Source organism: Sus scrofa, chromosome 7 (assembly GCF_054392235.1).
Source record: "Sus scrofa isolate SSC_HxYL_T2T_F1_AM1 chromosome 7, Sscrofa_HxYL_maternal_Yorkshire_Landrace_v2.0, whole genome shotgun sequence".
In the NCBI taxonomy this organism is placed as follows: Eukaryota; Metazoa; Chordata; class Mammalia; order Artiodactyla; family Suidae; genus Sus; species Sus scrofa.
Genome location: NC_139389.1, coordinates 56,556,120 through 56,576,155, shown reverse-complemented (window position 1 = coordinate 56,576,155; position 20,036 = coordinate 56,556,120). Strand labels below are relative to the sequence as shown.

At 49.3% G+C, this 20,036-nt stretch overlaps 1 protein-coding gene and 2 long non-coding RNA genes across 14 annotated transcripts in view; 2 read left to right on the top strand and 1 right to left on the bottom strand.

The window, feature by feature from the left end:
- The window catches only part of LOC146401599 (uncharacterized), a 43,579-nt gene extending 38,233 nt beyond the window's left edge, over positions 1 to 5,346 (top strand). Inside the window, exon 4 of the long non-coding RNA XR_014810298.1 lies at positions 5,271 to 5,346. This is a non-coding gene — a long non-coding RNA (uncharacterized LOC146401599). The remainder of the gene's footprint in view (positions 1 to 5,270) is intronic.
- Positions 1,951 to 10,539, bottom strand: LOC110261542 (uncharacterized). Of its 2 annotated transcripts, none has more exons than XR_002345766.2 (3): positions 10,305 to 10,539; positions 3,315 to 3,373; positions 1,951 to 2,353 (listed from the first exon to the last, which is right to left on the bottom strand). It is a non-coding gene; the product is annotated as an uncharacterized LOC110261542 (long non-coding RNA). The 2 variants fall into 2 exon arrangements; XR_014810296.1 differs by having other exon boundaries at positions 1,951 to 2,350.
- The window catches only part of ADAMTS7 (ADAM metallopeptidase with thrombospondin type 1 motif 7), a 67,839-nt gene continuing 57,509 nt past the window's right edge, over positions 9,707 to 20,036 (top strand). For all 11 annotated transcript variants that reach the window (XM_084968376.1, XM_084968382.1, XM_084968379.1 and 8 more), the window contains exon 1: positions 9,707 to 10,024. In XM_084968376.1, coding sequence (XP_084824502.1) covers positions 9,925 to 10,024 — 100 coding nt within the window. In that variant the 5' untranslated portion in view covers positions 9,707 to 9,924. The remainder of the gene's footprint in view (positions 10,025 to 20,036) is intronic.

The following is a 20,036-nucleotide window of genomic DNA, read 5'->3' as shown; positions in this document are numbered from 1 at the left end:
TGCCAGGCATTTTACAAGTACCATCTCTCCAATCCTACAACTCCTCTAAGAGGCAGGGAACGTGATCTTCATTCACATGGGAGGGGACTGAGGTCAGAGAGGGGACTTGCCTCATGTGCCACAGCAGAATCAGGAGCTCACCAAGCCTTCCTCTGAAGAGCCTGTCAATTTCCCTGGGGCGCTGTGATGACAAGGCTCCGAAAATCTGCACTTTGGGGGTCCACCCAAAGTGGCATTGGTGGGAGAGGGTGATGGGCTGAGGATATATTTATTTTTCTTTCCTTTTTTAAATTTTACTATTATTATTATTATTTTTTTGTCTTTTTAGGGCCGTGCCCACAGCATATGAAAGTTCCCAGGCTAGGGTCAAATCGGAGCTGTAGTTCCCAGCCTACACCACAGCCCCAGCAACACGGGATCTGAGCTGCGTCTGTGACCTACACCACCAGATCCCCAACCCACCGAGTGAGGCCAGGAATCAAACCTGTGTCCTCATGGTTGCCAGTTGGGTTCGCTAACCCCTGAGTCATGATAGGAACCCCTTTCTTTTCTGTTTTTTTTTTTTTTTTTTTTGAAATACCACTCTCCCTATTTTATTTTATTTTATTTTAATTATTATTATTATTGGCCGCCTCACAGCATATGGAACTCCTGGGCCAGGGATCAGATCCAAGCTGCAGCTGTGGCAACACTGGATCCTTAATCCACTGTGCTGGGCCGGGGATGGAACCCTCGTCCCAGTGCTCCCAAGACACTGCTGATCCTGTTGCACCACAGCGGGAGCTCCTATTTTTTCCTTTCTTAAAAAAAAAAACAAACTTTTTACTATTGTTACTAAAATGACCAATAGCATTTCCTTCCACAGAATTTTCTACAAATGATGTGGCCAGTGTTGGGTTTTCCCTTTGGGTGATATTTTCCCTCAGTGAGATCATAGGTGGCTGTGTCAAAGGGTGTGGGTTATTTGGGGTTCTTCCGGTTCCCCATTTCCACTCCCACTCTGGCCATTTGCTTTGCTGCAATAGGAAGATCACAGGAACCTCAGGGCAACATTCCCAGGGGCCCTGAAGAGCCTAGAGGAAATGCGGAGGTTGGAAGGCAGGGGAAGGAAGGCAGAAGCCATGGCTGGAACAGCCAGGGTCAGGCATCCTCTTGGAATTGTGTCCCCTCCTCCCACAGAGGGTGCCTGGGCGTGTGTGTGACGGGCCAGGACAGAGGTGGCTGTTTTTCAGCTTGTGTGTCTGTAGTACTGTTTAACTCTTTTAAACCATCAACTTGAATTACTTTGATATAAATGCACATTAAATTTCAAAAGAACAAAAACCTTTGCAAATTTAACCAGTAAGAAGTGCACTGCAGCAGCTTGGATCTATAGCTCTTTAATTGCTGACAGGAAAGTACATTTCTCAAATGTTTGTGCACCATTTGTGTTTTTTCTAAATGCTTGGTATCTCTTGCCAGGAACAGTGCTATGGTTGGAGCCTGGCACTCGAGGGCAGACCTCCTTTCACGTCCTGCTCTGCTAGTTACTGTGTGACCTCACACAAGTGACCTAATCTCCATTTTGCTTGCCCGTAAATTGGATAGTAATAACTTCCCGCATAGGGTTGCTTGAGGGTTAATGAGGAAATTCATGTAAAGCATCACTCATGTGAGTATGCCAGTATCAGTTCCGGAATAAAGAACACTTGGATTAAACAAGGAATAGCTGTAATGCCAGGGGCAGGGGTAGTACAGGCGGTACAGGGTTGACTCAGGGTAACGGGGCGGGGGGGGGGGGGAGAACTTGCTGTCCCCAGGCTTGGCCCCCAGGGCACGCTGGCTGGCAATAGCTCCAAGTATCAGAAGCTTCCCAGAAGCCTGCAGTACTGAACTCTAATTCCAGGCCACTCCCCTTTATCATGTCTTCCTAAACACGTCCAACCTAATTTTCATAGAAACAACTCTCCCTTTGTCCTCAGACATGGGCTTATTTATTTAATTACGTTTCATAATATAACAGCAGAAGCAACAGTATAAACTGGTTTGGGAACAAATCCAGGTAGGTCTCGGAAAGCCTGCAGCTTATTTGGTGGGAAGAGAAATGTTTGAGGCCGGCTAGACCCATGTTTAAGATGCCCATCCGTCCCCTGGGGAGCTGGTGAAAGTGCACATTCTGATGCAGCAGGTTGAGGGCAGGCTGAGATGTAGTCTTTCTCCCCAGCTCTCAGGCATTGCTCGTGCTGTTGGTCTGAAGGGCTGCCCTTGATGTAGGGTGGGAGAGTGTGTTCGATTAGCAGCAAGAGGTGAGCATGCCATGGGGATTAGTCTCTATGTTTTACCAGGAGGATGGCTGCTGAGTCCAGTCGGGCTGCTGAAACAAAATATCACAGACTGGGTGGCTTATAAACAACAGAAATTTCTTTCTCACAGCTCTGGAGGCAGGGAGTCTTCAGATCAGGGTGCCAGCATGGCCAGATGAGGGTCTTCTTCCAGGCTTCTTGTTATGGTTGTGACCGCTCAAGGTATAAGGGGCCAGGGAACTCTCTGGGACTCTTTTATATATTTCAGGAGGGCTCCACTCTCACCACCTAATCACCTAATCACCTCCCAAAGGCTGCACCTCCTAACACCATCACCTTTGGGGGTTAGAATTTCAAAATCTGAATTTTGGAGGGACAGACACATTCAGACCAATGAATGTTTCATTTCATAGCAATGGCAAAGTTTTGGTGAGCTGGATTGGCAGAGGTTGCTATATAACGTCCACGGTGACTAATACTAGTTTACAAAGCATTTTCACATATGGCATCTTAATTTTCCCAGTGTCATGGATCATTGTTTTAATCTCTTAACAATGGGCCGTTGTTTAATCTTTAATATTTGCTAGGGTTATAAGACTTGGAAGGATCACGCAATTTGCCCAGGGGCATGCAGCTAGTTCTAGGCAGAGCTGAGACTTATACCCAAGCACTCCAACCACAGACCTGTCATATTCTATCACTACGTGGAGCTCACCATGAGAACATCTCCAGATCCTGAACCCAGTCAGCACAGAGTAGTAGCTAAGTGGAGCCAAGCCTGTGGGTCTTATCTTTACCACTAAGTGTTGGAATTGGTCATTCAGATGGTTTGCAGTTTTTTCCTGCACGTAGATCAGGTAACATCTACTGCTTTATTTTTCATTCGTTTCTTTTGAGACCTCCCGTCTGGATTTCTGACTTCCTGTTCCAGTGTGAACGTGTGGTGCTTTTGGCCTTCTAAACAGTTGTGATTCTGAGATTTTCTTTTATTATTTTGGAGACTCTCTTTACCTTACATTTGTGTTGGATTACCTGTTGTTTAGTTCCCAGCTTCCCTCCTAATTTTGGTGGGCATATCTTCCAGTAACTTTCTGAAAAAAGGAGCATAAAAGGTAAATGTTTTGAGACCTTGTATATCTTAAAATGACCCTATTCTATGCTCACACTTGATTGAGAGTCTGGGAATTGAAGTCTATGTTAGAAACCACTTCCTCAGAATTTTGAAGGCATTGCTCTGTTGGCTTCTAACTTATAGGGTTGCTGGAGAGAATTCGGGTGCCATTCTGATTACAGAGTCTATGTGACCATTTTCTCCCCTTCTCTGGAAATTCTGGAAACAATTTTCTCTAGTACCTAAGAATTCTGGTACATCAAGATGTGTCTTGATGTGGGTCTTTATTATCCATTGTGCTGGATGCCAGCAAACTCTTTCAATCTGAAACTCATGTGCTTCAGTTCTGAGAAGGATTCTTGTATCATTTATGTGATAATTTTCTGTCTTGTTTTTTTCTGATCCCTTATTTTCTGGATGTTGGACTTAGGGAGTTTTACAATATGGAGAAGTGTTTGCTTTTCATGGAGGCACATCTATTAACTTTTTTTCCCTACATATTTTGCTGGTGATTTCATCTTTAAAATATCCTTCCCCAACCCCCAAATTATATAACCAACTCCATTTTTAATGTTGGCAATAGCAATTTCACAATAAGGTTCATGCTGTTTTTATTCATTTAAGCTCCACTGCAGGCAGCACAAGTGAGTATCTGTTGGCTAAATAAAGAAGTGAAATGATTTATTGATTAAAAAAATAGAAAAAGAAAAACAATCCATGTAATTTATTTCATCTAGGATCTTATTACCAGCATTGATTCTGTTTTTTAAATGTTGAAACAAGTGTTTTCTTTACAAAAGTTAATAAAATTCCTGAAAAAGAATGTTGTAGGAAATAATGAACAAAAAGAGCTCCCAAACGCTCAGTAAATACAGTAGAAAAAGCATAAAAAGTTTTCAAATTATTTCCAGACATGAGGATATGGAATACCCATTGCTGAAACAATAGCATGAAAAAGGGGAAAAAAAACACAATTAAAAAAAAAGAGGAGTTCCCATTATGGCTAAGGATCCCTGGCCTTGTTTGGTGGGTTAAGAATTTGGTGTTGCCATAAGGCGTGGCACAGGTCACAGATGTGGCTCGGATCTGGTGTTGCCATGGCTGTGGTGTAGGCCTGCAGCTGCAGCTCCAATTCGACCCCTAGCCTGGGACCATCCACATGTCACAGGTGCAGCCATAAAAAGAAAAAGAGAAAGAATGAAGGAAGGACGGATGGAAGGAAGAAAATAACCAAGGCAACCATCAGGCTGCAGAGTGTGGGACAGTAAGAGATCTAAGGATGGTTAGCTTTGTGCCAGGGTGAGGCTAGACCCAAAGACTCTCCATACAGCAGTCTTCTTCAGCCCATCAGACATGGCCCAGGCCCTCTGCGAGTTCATGGGCTAGATGTGAAGACAAGATCTGACTGCAGGAAATAACGTGGTGGCCATGCTACGGGTCCCTTTGGAAATCAGCATGGCTCTTGGCAATGGGCACTTGGGAGGTGTTCCAACATGAAAGCCTCAGTGGTTCCCCAGGGAAGGGGAAGGGGCCCATTTCCCACACATTTCCCACACGTCTAACAGACAGAAACAACTCTCAGAGGAGGAACGGGGAAGAAACAGACCCTTTGATGCAAGGAAGCTGAAACGGGCAATCTGGAAGACAGAGGTGTGTAGTGATCAAGGACTCAGGTGCTGGGGTCTTTGGCAAACTACATACCCTCTCTGTGCTTCAGTTTCTCTATCCATAAATAAGGGTAATAATAATGTCTACTTCATGTTGGGAGGAGGATTACATGAGACACCACGTGTAAAGCTTAAGTGCCAACCTGTGGGATACAGCATTCACTCCATGTCACAATTTGCCTCTGCCTAATCATCATTCTCATTGCCCAGGTGGCAGCGGGTGAGTCAGTGAATGCCATTGTAGGACCTTTGTCCCTGAGATGACTGATGGCTCTGAAATCTCCATGTGAGTAGCATCTGTGATGCCCGCGGTATTGTCTCTCATGGCGGTGTAAGGGCAGCCCCCCTTCTAAGGTTGGGTAGTCGGCAGGTGAAGGCCACAGTGCTTCAAAGTATAGGAATATATTGAGAGCATCCATATCTCCAGGGCTTCCAGAACAATGGCTCATCAGGCCCATGGCGGCAGCTCAGCAACTCATTCCAAGTCAATCATCTTGCACATTTCCAAGGCCAGCTCTTACTCAGCCCAGTTCCTACCTCAAGGCCAGCTCTTACTCAGCCCAGTTCCTTTTGGGCATCCCTCTTTAGCAGTCTGTACCTTCAATTAACATTTAAAATTATTTTTTGCACTTTTTGCAATTTACTAGGGTGGAAGGGACCCATCAAAAATAATGCCAAATTAATTTGTCAATACTTCTCTATCAAAGTTGCAAATGCACATGCCCTGGACAGCAATCCCAGATCCAGAACTTTATCTTGCAGAGAGAAATAGTCACATCAAGAGACTAGAACCAATCTAAACACTTACCAGTAGGAGATGGGTATAATTGCATATAATCCAGTATCAACCATCCAACATTTATTTGAGTAATTGAAAATATATCCTGAACATGTATTATATGCCAGCTATTGTTCTAAGTGCCTAGGATACATTAGTGAGCAAAACAAAGATTTCCTTCCCCCTTGAGCTTAGTTCTGGTTTATGGGCCACATGCTAAGAAGCTATTGAAAGGCTGCAGCAGGTCCATAAGTAAGGATAGTGAAACATCTCCCAGCTCTATTGTTAAGTGAAAAAAGCCAGGTATAGAGTGTATATGTGCTACCATGTGTGTACAATGTAACTTCATGTTTGCTTTGAATTTTTCTAGAAGACCCAGGAGAAACTGAGATAGCAATGGGCCCTGGGAAGGAGCACTGACTAGGGGTCAGCTTTGGGAGGAAAGAGTTACTTTACTTGTAAATTTTGAATGTTTTTCCTGTGCTTGCCTTAACCAAAAAACACAAAACAAAATATTAAAACAAAAGGCCTTTCACTCTGCCAAGTGCCTTCAAACTACTTAATCCTTCAGAGTTTCTCAACCTTGGCACTCTTGTCATGTGCGGCTGGATAATTCTTTGCTATTGCGGGGCTGGCCTGTCCATCGTAGGATGTTTAGCAGCATCTCTGGCCTCTCTACCCACCAGATGCCAGTAGCACCTTCCCCTAGTTGTGACAACTAACAAATGCCTCCAGACACTGCAAAATTCCATGGAGGCAAAATCACCCCTGGTTGAGAACCACTGCTCTAGAAACACTGTGAAATAGGGGAGTGGGAGGAGTTCCCTTTATGGCTCAGGGGAAATGAATCTGACTAGCATCCATGAGGACACAGGTTCGATCCCTGGCCTTGCTCAGTGGGTTGAGGATTCGGTGTTGCCGTGAGCTGTCGTGTAGGTTGAAGATGAGGCTTGGATCTGACATGGCTGTGGCTGTGGTGTAGGCCAGCAGCTGTAGCTGTGATTCTACACCTAGCCTGGGAACCTCCAGGTGTGGCCCTAAAAAAAAGGAAAAATAGGGAAGTGGGAACCACTGTCTCCATTAGACAGATAAGAAAGTTGAGGCCCAAAGAAGTTGTATAGTGCTTTTTTTTTTTCTTATTTTTTTGCTGCCCCACAGCATATGGCGTTTCCAGGCCAGGGACTGGGTCTAAGCCACAGTTGTGACCTACACTGAAGCTATGGCAGTGTTGGATCCTTTAGCCCCCTGTGCCAGGCTGGGGATAGAACCTGCATCCTGGTGCTGGAGAGACACCGCCAATCCCATTGCACCACAGTAGGAGCACTGGTTTTATAGTATATTAAAAAATTATATGCCTCCTTTTTTCATTGTCATATATTCATTCGTGATTTTAAATTCACAGTGCTCTACTGTACTCACTACTTTTTAAGGAATCGCAATATACAAGTGTATATATAGAAGCAGAATGAATCTAATTTCTTACTGAGTTTGATTAGTTTCTGGTAGTGTTTTAGCTAAGTTAAATCTCACTTGAGATGTTGGACTACATAGCATTAATAATCATTTAAAGAATAAAATAGGGAGTTCCCGTTATGGCTCAGCAATAACTAATTTGACTAGTATCCATGAGGATTCGGGTTTGATCTCTGGCCTTGCTCAGTGGGTTGAGGATCCAGCGTTGCTGTGAACTCTGGTGTAGGTCGCAGATGTGGCTTGAATCTGGTATTGCTGTGGTATAGGCTGGCAGCTGTAGCTCAGATTAGACCCCCTAGCCTGGGAACTTCCATTTGCCGCAAATGGGGCCCTAAAAAAAGTAAGTAAAAAAAAAGATAAATAAAATAATCTCTATCAGGATTTGTGTGTGTATGGAGGGACTATCTAATCAGATACCTGACATTCTTAACAATTATACCAAACATGTTGAAATATCAAATCTTTTGCTTTGTTCGAAATGGATGTTTTACCCCCAAAATTTGGAATTGGCTGGCCTTATTCTTCCAGTTGGATTATTATTTGTGTCATGAAGGCAGGACGAAACCGCCGTTCTTTTGTGTCCTGTGGTGTCCAGCCTGGTTCCCGAGGAGGTTTAAAATGAAGGCAGCCCAGCAGGGTATGGACAGAGGAAAAGCCAGGACCTGGGACACTAATGGAAACAGGTGCAGACTGTTGTCAGCTGATGGTCTGAAAACACAAACTTCCTAGGCGCCTTTCAGAAAAGCCTCTAATCTGTGCTTGGCCTTGGCAGCTCACCAGAGGAGTGAGGACAGTGGATCGCTGTGCTGGCCAGGGAGGGATGCGTGGCCCCTCTTCAGATCCTCTCCCTCTCTGGGGCTTACCGAGCTGGGGCTGGGATCCCCAAACAAAAAAAAAAAGACATGGCCTGAGTATCTGGGGTGGGAGTTCGGGGGACAGGATGTGACCCTGTCACTGGTGGCAAGGCCCACTGCTGTTAGGGGTGGGGGAGAAGTGGAAGGTGGTTGGGTGGGGGCCAGGGGTTGAGCAGTGAGTGTAGTTGGGAAGGGAAGTAGGTGAACCAGGAGAGGCTGGTGAGTGGGGGACAAGAGGGAAATGACAAGAAACTGGAGAAAGAAAAATACATAGAGTGCTGGTGAAGGTTCAGGGAGGCTGGGCAAGACAGCAGGGCGTGGTCTGAGAGTGGAGCATCTGATCTTCCCATTTCAGAGCGGGCAGTTGGGCATGACATGGCCTAGGCTGTGGCCGTGAGAGCTGGTGGCTAAGGTGGCGGGAAGGGTCATTGGAGGTGAGGAGGTCAAGGAATTGTGGAGCCATGTGCTGCATGGGACCCGCAGAAGGCTTGGGGTGAAGGACCCAGAAGGAAGCCTCCAGGAATGAGGGAAAGTGCATGTGCGATTGGACAGGGAGGAGGTATGTGGGCAGCAGGGGGCTACATAAAGGCTGTCCAGGGGAAGAAAGCCGGCCACCGGGTTTTAGGGAAGGAGAGGGGGCATCTTCCGGTTAGGACCGGGTTGAGTGAAGGCAGGAGGGAAAGAACAGGAGTATTCCTTGACGGGGGCGGGGGCTCCTGGGAGCACAGGGGGAAGGGAGCAGGAAGCCAGCCTCGGGGCTGGGGCCTTGGAAGGACAGATGGCCCGTGTTTGAGGCGGAGGATGTGAGGCTGGGGTTGGCCTGCCTCCAAGCTCCCAGGGGGCCCCTGCTGAGAGTGTGGGCTTCAGCCTGTGGGCCCAGCGGTGTGCTTCGCTCCAGGCAAACACACTTGGAAAGGAGTCTGGACGTGAGGAATTGTGGGACCTCGCCCTAAGTGGGAAATGGCCGCCCCTGGGGAAGTGTCTGGGCCACTTTCCCTGCTGGCTTTGGAGCAGAATCTACCTTGAGACCCGCAGCCCCTGTGGGCTCGGGTGCGAGACCCTGGACCCTCGGGAGGCCTCTGTGTCCCTTTTCCTTAGAGAGGCAGGCCTGCCTGGCCCAGGGAGCACACCGAGGGGCGCCTCCTCGAGCACAGTTTAGGGACGAGGCAGAAATTCTAGATTCATTGGAGGACCCTGGTGGGCTCCTGTCGAGAGCGCTCTGATGTCGGCAGGGCCCTGCTGGGCTCCACCGCCCGCCAGAGGGCGCCCTCGGCCCAGTGGGCGGCCGGGCGGCCGTCGGGGGGCGCCACTCGCTCCCGGCCGGCCGGACAGCTGAGCGGGTGGGCCGCCGGCATGCGCCCGGAGTGGCCCGCATGGGCGGTGCGAGGCCGGACCGGGCGGGACAGGGAGGGCCGGGCTGGGGGCGGGGGAAGGAGTCCGAGGGGCGGGGAGGGGCGGAGCGGGGGGCGGGCGGCTGCGCTCTCTCCCTCTCCCCCTCCCTCCCTGCCTCCCTTTCTTTCTTTCTCTCCTTCTCACTCTCTGGTCTTTGCCTCCGCAGCCGGCCGAGGGGGCGGGCCCTGCAGTCTTTGTTGCCCAAGGACCGTGCGCAGCCGCCCGCCGAACCAGAGTTCGGGCCCGGGAACCTAGAGCTGCACGCGGCTCGGGTATGTCCTGAGCCGGACCCAGGACCCGGCAGCGAGTGGACGGGACGGACGAGAGCGTGCGCGTGGGGTCGCCCAGCGGCCGCCCGGCCCCGGCCATGCTCGGTGGCCCGAGTCCCCGCAGCCCCACGCCGCTGCTGCGCCCCCTCCTCCTGCTCCTCAGCGCTCTGGCGCCCGGCGCCCACGGATCCGCACCAGGTGGGTGGCCGCCCCCACCACCGCCCCGGCCGGCCGGCCCTGCCGCCCTCCCTTGTTCCCCGAGCCTCGGTTTAGCCCCTTTTCACCTCTGCAGACCCCGCGCTCGCCGGCCTCTGCCTGGAGCTGTCGCGCCCCCCTCTCCCCTGGTGCGAGGGACCGGGGTGGGGCCAGGGCAGCGAAACGGCGCCGCCAGGGAGCCTTTCTCAGCCCCCGACTCCGCTACCCCCCTGCCTGCAGCCGAAATCAGTCTTTTACACTCTTCGGGCTCCAGATTCTCTACCTCGGGTGCAGCAGAGCGCGTCTGTCTCTCTCGATCTCTCGTCCGAGGGGCTGGACGGAGCGCGGCTCACACGCGATGGAGTCGGTTTCTCGCTCTCAGTGTGCCTCGTCTGGAAAGCAAGCTGACCGGGACGCTGCGGGCAGGGCGCGGGGTCGCAAGTCTACGCCGTCCCCCTCTGCGTCCCGGCCCCTGCCCACCGCCTCTGCGCTGCCTGCCCGGCCCTCGGCGGCTCCCCGGGGCCGGGTCTCGCGCGGCCCTTGCACTTCCTGCCTCCCCCTCCCCCAAGTGTGAAGGCGCCCGGAGTGGAGCGGGGAGAAGGAGCTTCTTTCCACGGCCCTGGGCTTGGCTCTCCCCGCCCCGCCCGGCCAGCCGGCCGGCCGGCCGGCCTCCGACGAGTCTCTGGCTCACGTCCAGAATCTTGCTCCGCCGCTGTCGGCTGGGCGGCGGAGCTCTTGTAGCGTCCGGAACGGCGGGCCTGGGAATTTAGGCTCAGAGGGTGTAGGGGACCCCTGGCCCAACGCTCAGGGATCTCCTGGTCTGATGGAGGCGGGCCGGATAATGGGGAGAGCCTTGCAGGCTTTGTGGGGACGGGGTGGGGGGGGGGCGCTGAGCTTGGAAGAACTGGAAAGATGGATGAACTTTGGATGGGCTGGAAGAGTGTGTGTAGGGGGGGGTCGGGGGATGGGGTGGCTGGATTTGGCCTGTTTGCTGGGCATCGGGGAGACCTGCCTCTCCAGCAGGGGGATTGTGGTTGTGAGGCCAGAAAAGCATATGGGTTGGAATGTACGGAATATTTAAACCAAATCTTAGAGGTTTGGGGAGCTGTTGAGGGAAGCAGCTGTTGAGAGCAGTGTTTTAGGGAGGGGGTTCACTGTATGTGTAGGAAATAGAGCAAACATTTAATAAGACCTGTTTTGTGCCAGCCTCCGGAGTTCTTATTTCTCATCTCCACAGCAGCCCTTCAAGGTGGGTGGTACAAAATCCTTTTATGGGTGAGGGAACAGGTTCAGAAGGGAGAGTGACCTGCTAGTTTGGACTCCTGGGCTACCGGCGTGAAGCCTGTGTTTTCCCACTGTCCAGAGCTGAGGACCCATGGAGATGAACCAGGTGACTGGGATGAGAAAGCAGGAAAGTGCTTGTCCCAAGGAACTTCTCCTGAGCTTGATCTTGGGTCCAGGCCCCCTGGCAGCTGTGGGAGAAAGGTTGGGGGGAGTCCTCTGTGGTCGGGGTCCCTTTCACTTCCCCTGCAGGCCAGACCTATGTACAAGCTCATCCATGTGCTAAATGGGTATAATGGTGTCTACCTCAAAGGGATTTTGTGAGAATTAAGTGAAATGCTGAACGTGATCGCTTAGCACGGGGCAGAGAGACGACCATGTAGTGGCCATTATTTTTATTAATCTGCCAGGCAGACCCAGTAAGATTAGGGAGTGCTTGTGTATCCTGTAACTTGAGCCTGCCATTTGGGGTGGAGGCAGGGCAGGCACTCCTATCTAATCTGGGCCCCCCTTTAGGGTGTCTGTCTCTAGTGTCCCCAGAGACACGTAGCATTCTTCTCCCACTCAGGATCCCTGACCTGAGGCTACTAAGTTCTCTGCATTTTTCTTGGAGCTGCCTGGGCGACCTAAACTGGGGGCTCCGCCCACTGAATGCCACCTTCTTTGAGGCCAAAGAGCACACCCTGGGCTTACCTTTAGGGAAATATGACAAACCAAGGGATTTGGGATTGCTGGACTGAGGCAGGGGCTCACCAAAATGCTGTGTCGCACTTGTGAGCACACACATGCAGAACTCCCACATGCACACAAGCAAGTGCAGATGGACTCAGGGAGGAGGTTGTGACACACGCACACATGCACACACCCTAGTCATTTTTTCCTTTCGGCATGAGTTACGGGTCATTTGAAGGGCTGGATTGTAACCCAGGTACTTGATAAGAGCGTCAGGGTAAACACCATGTTGGCATCTCTCTGAGAGATGCTCCAACGTGACAGTTCTGTCACCTCAGAGTGATATTCAAAGTATTTAACACCCAGTGTGGCAGGAGCTCAGTCCAGTCACAACTGACCAACCTCCCTGGAGGGACAGACTCAGCCATGAACCACTGGCAGTCCCTCAGAATGGCACCTGCCCCCATCCCACTGTAGCTTGAGCTCTGCTGGCTCAGCTCCACTGCAACCACAAGCCCGACTGGAACCTGCAATTACCCCTTGCTGGCACTGGGTGGTGGTAGTTTTGGCCACCAAGGTCTCTACTAGACCTTGTGAGATGTAAGTGACATTGAGAGAGTTTATTTTTGTTTTTACAGCTGCGCCTGTGGCATATGGAAACTCCCAGGCCAGGGCTACAGCTGCCATACCTTGAAGCAACATCAGTTCCTTAACCCATTGAATGAGGCCAGAGATCAAACCCAAATCCTCACGGACACTGTTGGGTTCTTAACCTACTGAGTCACAACAGGAACTCCATGAAAGTTGTTTTTTTGTTTTTTGTTTTTTTTTTTTAAGGGCTGCACCTGCGGCACATGGGAAATTCCCAGGCTAGGGGTCTAATCGGAGCTACAGCTGCCAGCTTATGCCACAGCCACAGCAATGCCACATCCAAGGTGAGTCTGCAATCTACACCACAGCTCATGGCAACACTGGATCCTTAACCCACTGAGCAGGGCCAGGGATTGAACCCACAACTTCGTGGATGCTGGTTAGGTTCATTACTGCTGAGCCACAGTGGGAATTCCAAGAGTTTATTTTTTAACTCGCTGTGTTCTCCTTTAAAAATATTTTATGGCAAACAGTACAAATTTGGTTATTAAAAATGAATGCAGAACAAAACAAGAAAATAAAACCTATTGCAGTTAAAGTGGTCACATCCTGTATTTTTTCTTTTTGATTTGAAAAACATCTTATTAAGCCATTAGGCAAAGAGATAAGACAAGTTTTTAAAAAAAAAATAGCTAAGTATACTTTGAACCTCTCTTGCTAATTTTCAGTCTGTAACTTAGTTGACATTTGCCATGTCATCTACTCTTCTAAGCATTTACATATTGGCTCACTGAATTCTCATTGTGTGAGAATTCAATTATTATCAGACCCATTTTACAGATGGAAAAAGTGAGACCGAGTGGTGGAGTCTGTACCCACAGCCCCACAGCTGTGCGTGGCAGAGCTGTGATGCACACCCAGGCACTCTGGCCTGAGAGCAGACTAATTCTAACGCCTTTCACCTGCAGCATATGTCTACTTAGCTCCATCACATTTTTGAACTTAAGAAGATGCTTCTTTATAACACTTGAATTTGTCTTGCAATAATTTCCCAAGGTCTAGAGCAGGGATTCTCAAAAGGACTGTATATCCCCAAGGTCCTGGACCCCTCCCCAGGGACACTTTTGAGCTCTTGGGGCCATTTCTCTCTAGGAGTTCAGATTCCCCAGTCACATACATTCTGCCCTCTCCCATCCCTCCCCTTTTTTTGTCTTTTGTCTTTTTAGGGCCCCATCCTCGACATATAGAGGTTCCCAGACTAGGGGTCTAATTGGAGCTGTAGCTGCCAGCCTACACCACAGCCATAGCAATGCGGGATCTGAGCCACACCTGTGACCACCACAGCTCACGGCAACGCCGGATCCCTGACCTACTCAGTGAGGCCAGGAATCAAACCTGCATCCTCATGGATACTAGTTGGGTTCGTGAACCACTAAGCCATGACCGGAATGCCACACCCATGTTTGAGGACACTGCTGTGCCTAGAAGTGTGCCTTGGAGCTTCTTTTTTCTAGTATACTGAGCACTTCAGGGCTGGTTGGCATCAGCAGCCCCAGACTTCAGCTCATCTTTAGCAGCCTTGGTTGCAGTGATTCATGCTCTGGAGCTGCTGGAAGTACTCATTTGAAACAAAGCCTTGGAGTGTAGCCGTTGTCTCATTCTTCAGCTCTTTGCCCTGTGACCCTCATATTTTCTGACTTGGATTCTCTGAGCAGATGAGGAAACTGAAGCTTAGCAAGATGAAGTGACTGTCCAGACCACAACTATTATATGGCTGAGTTGAGACCCTAAGCTGGGCCTTATATTCAAAGCCCGTACTTTGGGCTTTTTTGACTACGCATTATTTTGTCACCCCACTGTCTCTCATTTCACAAAAGAATGCCGGGACCAAGCTTAACTTCTTGCTGCTTGTTCCCCTTCCTCCTGGCTTTGTCCTGCTTCTCTGGGGGCCCGCCATATGGTGTCCACCACCAAGATGCCCTCCTCATCTTCATCCTTAAATATGCACCCCTATGTCAAGGACACTTCACACAAGCCCCCTTTGACGACTTTTCTTCATCCCCATCCATCTGTGGGGAGGCGGTAGTTCACTCCCCTCTCCTGGACCTCCTGAGCACTGTGCCAGGGGTAAGGATTGAGAGTGCCCTGCACCCATTGCTCTGAGGGCAATGGATGGATGGTGTCTTGTAAGTTTTCCTGGAGTTTGGGGCACCTAACTGTGCCTCATAACACTAAATGCCAGGGATCAGGCAGGTAACACAACAAGGCTCATGGGAAGACATTTTTCCTGAAACATGGGGCCTTCTGGCCCATCTGTTGTTTTCCCATTTTTGTTCTTTACTCAATGAAAGAGCATACACGTGTGATGCTGAGGACAGCCTCTATTTAGCTACAGCATGGGGAACACCATGGGGAGTGGTGGAGACTGAGGCAGATGAGGGCTCCTCTTTCAAGGGCTGCTCCTGACCAGTGGGAATTTAGGCCTGACATGGATGGATGACTTTAGGCTGAGAAATTGAGATTTTTATACAAAATCATGTGTGTGTGTGTTTTTTTTTTTTAAACTCTGTCAACTAATTACTTTTCAATATTTGTGCTAGCCCAACAAACCACTCCGTCTTCCCAGATCAATAAACTGACAAACAAAAAGCAAGTCTGCAGGCTATGGTTGTGGAGTTGCCATCCAAATGTCCATAATATGATGTCAGGGCAAGAAGTCTCCTTAAATGATCCAGCCCTGAAATGGTTACCTCAGAATCCCCAGAAGGTTTAGAAAACTATAGATGATGGGACCTCGGAGCCCTGAGTCTATGGAATCAGAACCTCTGGGCTGGGCCCTGGGCAGCTGCAGTTTTCCTAAGCTCTCCAGGTACTGCTGGTGTCCAGCCAGGTTCACTTCCAGTGAGGAATTTCCTAACTTCCCTGATGATCCCAGTCCCCTGAGGCTTTTGGGATAAACAGCTTCCTAGTCCCGTTTCCTGGAGATGCTGATTCAGTGGGTCTGGGACAGGGCCTGGGAATTTGTTTTTAACAAATTCTCAGCCAAGAAGTCTGGGAAATCCTTGCACTGGTGCCCTCTTGAAAATCAGAGACAGGGAAGCTTTGCCCAGAGGCACACAGTAAGCCACCCCAGCCCACCCTGCCTCCTGCCTCCTGCCCCTCAGAGCATTTTCAGAGAGGGTTGTGCCCTGATGGCTGGCCTGCTGGGACAGTTGTGGGTGGTGGGGGTTTCCTCTGCAGGGGGGCTAGCACAGAGGTGTGTAGGGTGCTCCTGTGTGTGGTTCATCAGGAGACAGGTTGGAGGGTGAGGTGGGTTTCTGCAGCCTGGCCTGGATGGAGCTTCAAGCTGGGCTTGGCTTCCCTTTGAGCCCTAGCAGCAGCCACACGGGGGGCCGTGTGGGACAGCTGCAACACACTCAGGCATTCTTGTGGGCATGACGAGTCACTGTCACAAGCAGCCAGGATCCCAGGAGCTGGGCATAAAGCCAGTTGATCTGGGAAGGACTGAGGGCTGGGAGAAACCTCAGATGGGCCAGTTTTGTACCTGGTCCTCAGAGCCGGGGAACTGAGGAGGAGAAAGGGGGACAAGAGCATCAGCCTTGGGGTTCCTGCCCACCCCCAGCAGTGCTGCTCTTATGTGTGTGGGTCCACACGAGATGTCTTTTGAAGACTAGGTCTGGTGGCAAAAATGGTTTGAAAATCTTGATCTAGTCCATCTCCTTAATGTTAGCAATGAGGCAGCTGAGCAAGGGGCAGGCTGCTGAGAATGTGGAAAAATGTTACTGAAAGATTGAAGCCATTTGGGAGACTTTGTTACTCTCCCTGTGACTAAGGGCCAGTCTCTGTACTTCTCTGAATGTCCCTTTGCTTTCTCCAGAAGCAAACTGGAGACTTTACTGCAGGTGTCCTAACTTGGAATCTGCAGCTGCAGGGACATGGGTGGAATCCAGAGGATCCATGAACTTGGATGGGATACATCTTTAATTTATCTAACCTTGAAGTGAAATTTAGCATTTTCTTTTTTTTTTTTTTTTTTTTGTCTTTTTGCTATTTCTTTGGGCCGCTCCCGCGGCATATGGAGGTTCCCAGGCTAGGGGTCGAATCGGAGCTGTAGCTACTGGCCTACACCAGAGCCACAGCAACGCGGGATCCGAGCCGTGTCTGCAATCTACACCACAGCTCACGGCAACGCCGGATCGTTAACCCACTGAGCAAGGGCAGGGACCGAACCCACAACCTCATGGTCCCCAGTCGGATTCGTTAACCACTGCGCCACGACGGGAACTCCAGCATTTTCTTCAATTGTAAATATTAGCAACAGGTCACAATAGTGCTCATAGCATCTGTGCTTTTGCTACCAGTAGGAAAAGCAAAAAAAAATTTTATCTTAATACAGTTGCAGGTATCTTGAACTAAGGTTGATGCTCATCATGACTTCAAAATCACCATAGTTGTTAAATTTGCCATTAGATCTTGTTTAATGTATTAATAAAGGTGCACATAATGCCACGGCTTCTTTTTAAATTATTCTGACAACTGTATTTCACCACAATCAGTTTCCTATATATTTTATCTTGTGCATTTAAAAACATTGTGAGGGAGTTCCCTCTGTGGCACAACAGGATCGGTGGCATCTCTGCAGCACCAAGACGCAGGTTCGATCCCCAGCCTGGCACAGAGGGTTAAAGGATAACGTTACTGAAGCTGTAGTTCAGGTCTGACCCTTAGCCCAGGAAGTCCATATGCGACAGGGTAGGCAAAAAAAAAAAAAAAAGAAAAAAGAAAAAAAAAGAAAAAGAAACATTATGAGGAATTCCCATTGGCACAGCAGGTTAAGGATCTAGCATTGTTGCTGTTGTGGTGTGGGTTTGATCCCTGGCCTGAGAAATTTTGTATTCTTCAGGTGCAGCCAAAAAAAAAAAAAAAAAAATTCCTTTCAGAGTTCTCTGGTGGCCCAGTGGTTAAGAATCACGGTTCGGGTTCCATCCCTGACCTGGGAACTTGTGCATGCCCTGGGTGTAGCTAACCCCCCCACAACAAAAAACCCCAAATCCCAAAAATACTCTGAGAAGGAATCCATGGCAAAAAAAAAAAAAAGGTTACAAATCAAGCCTTACTGGGAAATAGTAGCAGAATGACTCGGAGAGAATTCTGCAACTGGCAAGGGCCTGAGCAGAAATCTGCAACTATTTTCCAGCCCTAGAACCTATTCTTCAAATGAACTCTTGCATGTGAAAGAAATAAACCAGAGCAGCCCTGCTGAAGTGGTAGTGGTGAGGGGCCAGGGAGCCCTACCTGGGTGGTCCATCTCTGACTCTCCATCTCAGGAGGCCTGGAGATGCCTGCAGGACCCCCAGGCACTTTTTAAGAAACCCTTCAGGCTAATAATAGTCATTATAGCCACAGATCCAGTGTTGCCGTGGCTGTGGCGTAGGCCCCAGCAGCACCTCCACTTTAACCCTTTGCCCAGAAACTTCCATAAGCCGCAGGTGCAGCAGTAAAAAGAAAAAAAAGTCATAATCACCATAATTGCCATCATGTTCAGCCAATGGGCCAGGTGGAGTAGTTCAGTTCATTTAATCCAGCAGCCCCCGACATGTAAGTTATTGTCTCCACTCTACAGATTTTACACAAATATTTACTGAGAAACTACTAGTTTCCAGACACTCTTCTGGCACTTAAAATCTTCAGCAAAATTGCCCTCCTAGAGTTCACGTTGGGAGGAGTTGGAGAAGGAAAAATAACATAATGAAGATGTTAAGTGATACAGTATGAGAAATGGTATGGGGAGAAATAAAGCAGGGAAGAGTGGGTAGGGCAAGCCAGGGAGTTGCAAATTTTTTTGTTTGTTTTTGGCTTTTTAGGGCTTCACCCTGGCACATGGAAGTTCCCAGGCTTGGGATTGAATTGGAGCTACAGCTTCCAGCCTGCACCACAGCCACAGCAACGCTGGGTCTGAGACGTGTCTGCGACCTACACCACAGCTCAGGGCAACACCGGATTCTTAACCCACTGAGGCCAGGGCTCGAATCCACATCCTCATGGATACTAGTCAGGTTTGTTAACCTCTGAGCCACGGATGGGAACTCCAGGAGTTGCAATTTTAAAATAAAGTGAGGAGAGCTTTGAGGAAGGACTTGAAAAGGAGGTGAGAGGTACAGTCAGGTGGAAAACCAAGGGAAGTGTGTTCCAGGTGGAGGGAACAGCAGTGCAAAATCTTGAAGCAGGAGCATGTCTGACTTGTTGGAGGAACAGCAAGGAGGCCAGTGGGCCTGGGGAAGGGAACTTTGGGAGGTGTAGCAGAAGTGAGATTAGGGAGGTAACCTTGCCTTGGGTCTCACAGGTCATTGCCACAACTCTGTCTTTTGCTGTATGTGATCTGGGAGCCACCTCAGGGTGTTCGGCAGAGAAGGGCCCTGATCCAGCTGGTTTGGAACGTCCTTGACTGCTTTGTTGAGGGCAGACTAGGCGAGGAGGACCCAAGATGGATGGACAACAGTGGAAGCAGGGATGACCTGGGGGAGGCCCCAGTGAGTGATGGCTTGCAGCGAGATCTTTTTTTTCTTATGATTTTTATTTTTTCCATTATAGCTGATTTACCATGTTCTGTCAGTTTCTACTGTTGCAGCAAGATCTTAATTCTCTGCTCAGGAATTGAACCTAGAGATCCTGGTTGAAAACTGGGAATCCTAGCCACTAGACTAACTAGTGGCTAAAAGCAGAATTGCCTTGATTCTTGCCACCTGCTGAAAGCAAAAATGTTTCAAGGAGGCAAAGACTGTGAAAATAGGTATAAAATTTGTTAGAGACACAGTACAACATATGGGAGAGTACACAGAGAAGTAGTTTATTTAAGTCGCAAGTAATACACACCCTAAAGAGGAGTGTGGGTGCAGGTGTCCCCCTGAGAAGGGCGCCAGGGAGGTGATCTAAATCACTTATATGGGATGGTTCTTCTGGGTCTTTATCTTTAGCCAATTATCTTGTTTATTTCTCACACCTAACTGGACACAAGACCCTCCCCAATATGCGTGCATATCTTTTGGCAAACATGGATTTCAAAGCAAAGGGTGTGGGGAAGGTATCAGGATTTACTATGGCCTGGCACCCCCTCACTTTTCAACCCCTCACTGAAAGTAAGTAGGAGTCTTACTGCGCATGTGTAATTGGCGAGCTCTCCTTGACCGCAGAAGGGCTTGAAGTGGTCATCTTATCTTTCTAATCCAGCAGAGCTCAGCTCCTGCAATTAACTTTCTCTTCCAGGCGTCAAAGAGAAACAAGGCCCAATTTACTGGGCCCAAGAAGACCCAGCTGTTCTCAGCCCAGGGACCCATCTACCAGGAGGGACCAATTAAGAGGTTCTCGCGATAACTTAGAAGGCGCCGCCTGCTCCAACGAGATGTGGCGTAGAGGTGCTGGGTGGCTGATGAGGCCGTGCATCTCCACGCTCAGACCTTAGCCGCCGTACTGG